Source organism: Propithecus coquereli, unplaced genomic scaffold (assembly GCF_000956105.1).
Source record: "Propithecus coquereli isolate 6110/MARCELLA unplaced genomic scaffold, Pcoq_1.0 Scaffold129, whole genome shotgun sequence".
In the NCBI taxonomy this organism is placed as follows: domain Eukaryota; kingdom Metazoa; phylum Chordata; class Mammalia; order Primates; family Indriidae; genus Propithecus; species Propithecus coquereli.
Genome location: NW_012137080.1, coordinates 2,548,051 through 2,550,643, shown reverse-complemented (window position 1 = coordinate 2,550,643; position 2,593 = coordinate 2,548,051). Strand labels below are relative to the sequence as shown.

General features: G+C 31.5%; 1 protein-coding gene across 1 annotated transcript in view; it reads left to right on the top strand.

Moving 5' to 3' along the window:
* The first annotated feature begins 1,748 nt into the window (after positions 1-1,748).
* Positions 1,749-2,593, top strand: part of RPS6KC1 (ribosomal protein S6 kinase, 52kDa, polypeptide 1) — a 132,889-nt gene continuing 132,044 nt past the window's right edge. The window contains exon 1 of the mRNA XM_012638321.1: positions 1,749-2,104. Within this exon, the coding sequence (XP_012493775.1) occupies positions 1,813-2,104 (292 nt within the window). The 5' untranslated portion in view covers positions 1,749-1,812. The remainder of the gene's footprint in view (positions 2,105-2,593) is intronic.

The following is a 2,593-nucleotide window of genomic DNA, read 5'->3' as shown; positions in this document are numbered from 1 at the left end:
TTTGTTGCCAATGATAAAATTCAGATTTTCCACCTAAAATTAGGGTTTTCAGATTTCTTACTGCCATTTTGGGTTCAGCAGTTTCTCAACACTTAAAGAATTTTCTGATGAGATCAGTGGTGATATTAACACATTTTTTTTTTGTGATATTGTAATAATAAAATGTGGTTTCAACATTTGAAAGATCCCTGTGTAACTCAGGGAACCAATGTTTTCAAAATGACAAGAGTGTGATGTTACAAACTCACATGCAGGTAAAAGATCCATTCAGTGTACAAGATCGACCTATGGATTTGAAAGTAACAGAAATGGAAATTTCGTTAATAGGATTTTATATTCCACATTGTAACTAAGCTTTAAGAAACTACCACTTCTAGAATTTTGGTGTAGTATCAAAGAAAAATATCCACAATTATCTGAAAAGGCTACTAAAATATTTGTTTCTTTTTCAGTTACATACCTATGTGGCATTTTCTTCATATTTTCCAAGTAAAACAACATATGACAATAGATTGTGAGCAGAATCAGATATGAGAATCTAGCCATCTTCTGTTAAGCCAGACATTAATAAGATTTGCAAAAAATGTAAAACAGTGCCACTTCTTGCACTAAATTTTTTTTTGTTTTGGAAAATACGGTTATTTTTCATAAAAATTATGTTAACATGTAATGGGCTTTAACGTTTCATTTAAAAATTTTTCTCAGACTTATTTTGTAAATATAAATATTGGTAAATATTTATTAGATACAATCCACATAAACAAAAGATTTTTAGAGTCCACAGTCCACATTTTTAAAAGTGCAAAGGGGGAGGGAGGTTCTGAGACCAGAAGGTTTGACAGGTGTTAAAGATTATGATCTGACCGTGAAGTTAGTTATGTGAACTGGGAGAAGGAATTTTTACTGTTAAATAATTCAATCGCACCTATTATTCATTTTCTGTCTGAAAACTAAGGTGCCAATATAGACCAAAGTTCTTTCCAAATGCTTGTGGAAGAGGCTGAGACAAAAATTTTTAAAAATTCAGTCTTTAAAAAAACCCAAATAGCTTACATTTTCCAGATATGGATGGTTACCTAAAAGGACACCTCTGAGGATGCATTGTATAATTGTATATAATTACAGGTTGAATGACCCTGATCTTAAAATCTGAAATCTGAAATACTTCTGGTCCTAAGCATTTCAGATAAGGGATATTCAACCTGTGTATATAATTGTTATAGTAATCATAATTATAGTCTATTATGCTTTGTATGCATTAACTCTATTTCTTGTTTAAAACCTTGTGTAATAAGTAATATTATTAAGTAATTTGTTATTGGTCTTTAAGAGCCCAGATTGAAGTACTTTATTTTTTGTCTTACTCCAAAGCTCTTACGCTTTTCCCTTCATCATAATGCTGTCATCTATAGCAGCTGTGTATGCAAGCAATAGTTTTCTGTAAACTGTTTACAAGGTCTTGTGGTAAAGGCTCTTTTTGGCAACAAGGCTAGATAAAGACTTGTTTTCAATTTTAGTTTGATGATTAAGGCAAGGAGATTGTCTTCCAGAGTTATAGAGAGAAAGTGCAAAAGTGAATGAAGTAAGCTGAAACAAATTGTTAGACACTGGCTTCCATCAGTAAATTATAGCCTTCCTAATTGATTTGGATAATATGAAAAAATGAATAATTAGCAAGATTTGTATTCTTTTGGCTGATTCTCAATTTAATATCTGTTTACTATTGTGATCATATTTCTAGGCTTCTCCAGTGACAGTGATCTGATATCTCTTACTGTCGATGTGGATTCTCTTGCTGAGTTAGATGATGGAATGGCTTCCAATCAAAATTCTCCCATTAGAACTTTTGGTCTCACTCTTTCTTCGGATTCTTCAGCACTAGGGGCTGTTGCTTCTGACAGTGAACAGAACAAAACAGAAGAAGAACGGGAAAGTCGTAGCCTCTTTCCTGGCAGTTTAAAATCCAAGCTTGGCAAGAGAGATTATTTGGAGAAAGCAGGAGAATTAATAAAGTTGGCTTTAAAAAAGGAAGAAGAAGACGACTATGAAGCTGCTTCTGATTTTTATAGGAAAGGAGTTGATTTACTCCTAGAAGGTGTTCAAGGTACAATTTTATCTATATTAATATATTTTGTTATGTTCTTATGTTGGTATCTGGAAAAAAAAGTATATACATATATCCTCGGTATAGTCTTATATAAAAACAAAACTGAAAATGAGAAAATACTGAAGCTTAAATGACCTATGTATGGAGATATACTTTTAGTTACGTGAGATATTAGACATTATCAGAGGTACTTAACTCTCTACTTTGATCAATTAATTTACAAAAGCAGGATTTAAAAAAAGTCAACAAGTATCTAAGTCTCTTATATGAATAATAATCTTTTTTCTGACTTGATTACATTGTTCACCAGCTTTCACCTCCTTCAAGAGTAATCCACATACGTAACCTAATCATCTGTACCCCCATAACATGCTGAAATAAAAAAAAAAAAAGAGTAATCCACAGAGGTTCTCTAATGTACTTAATTACTCTTTTTAAAAAAATCTTAAATTATTATGGGTACATAATAGTTGTATATCTTTATAG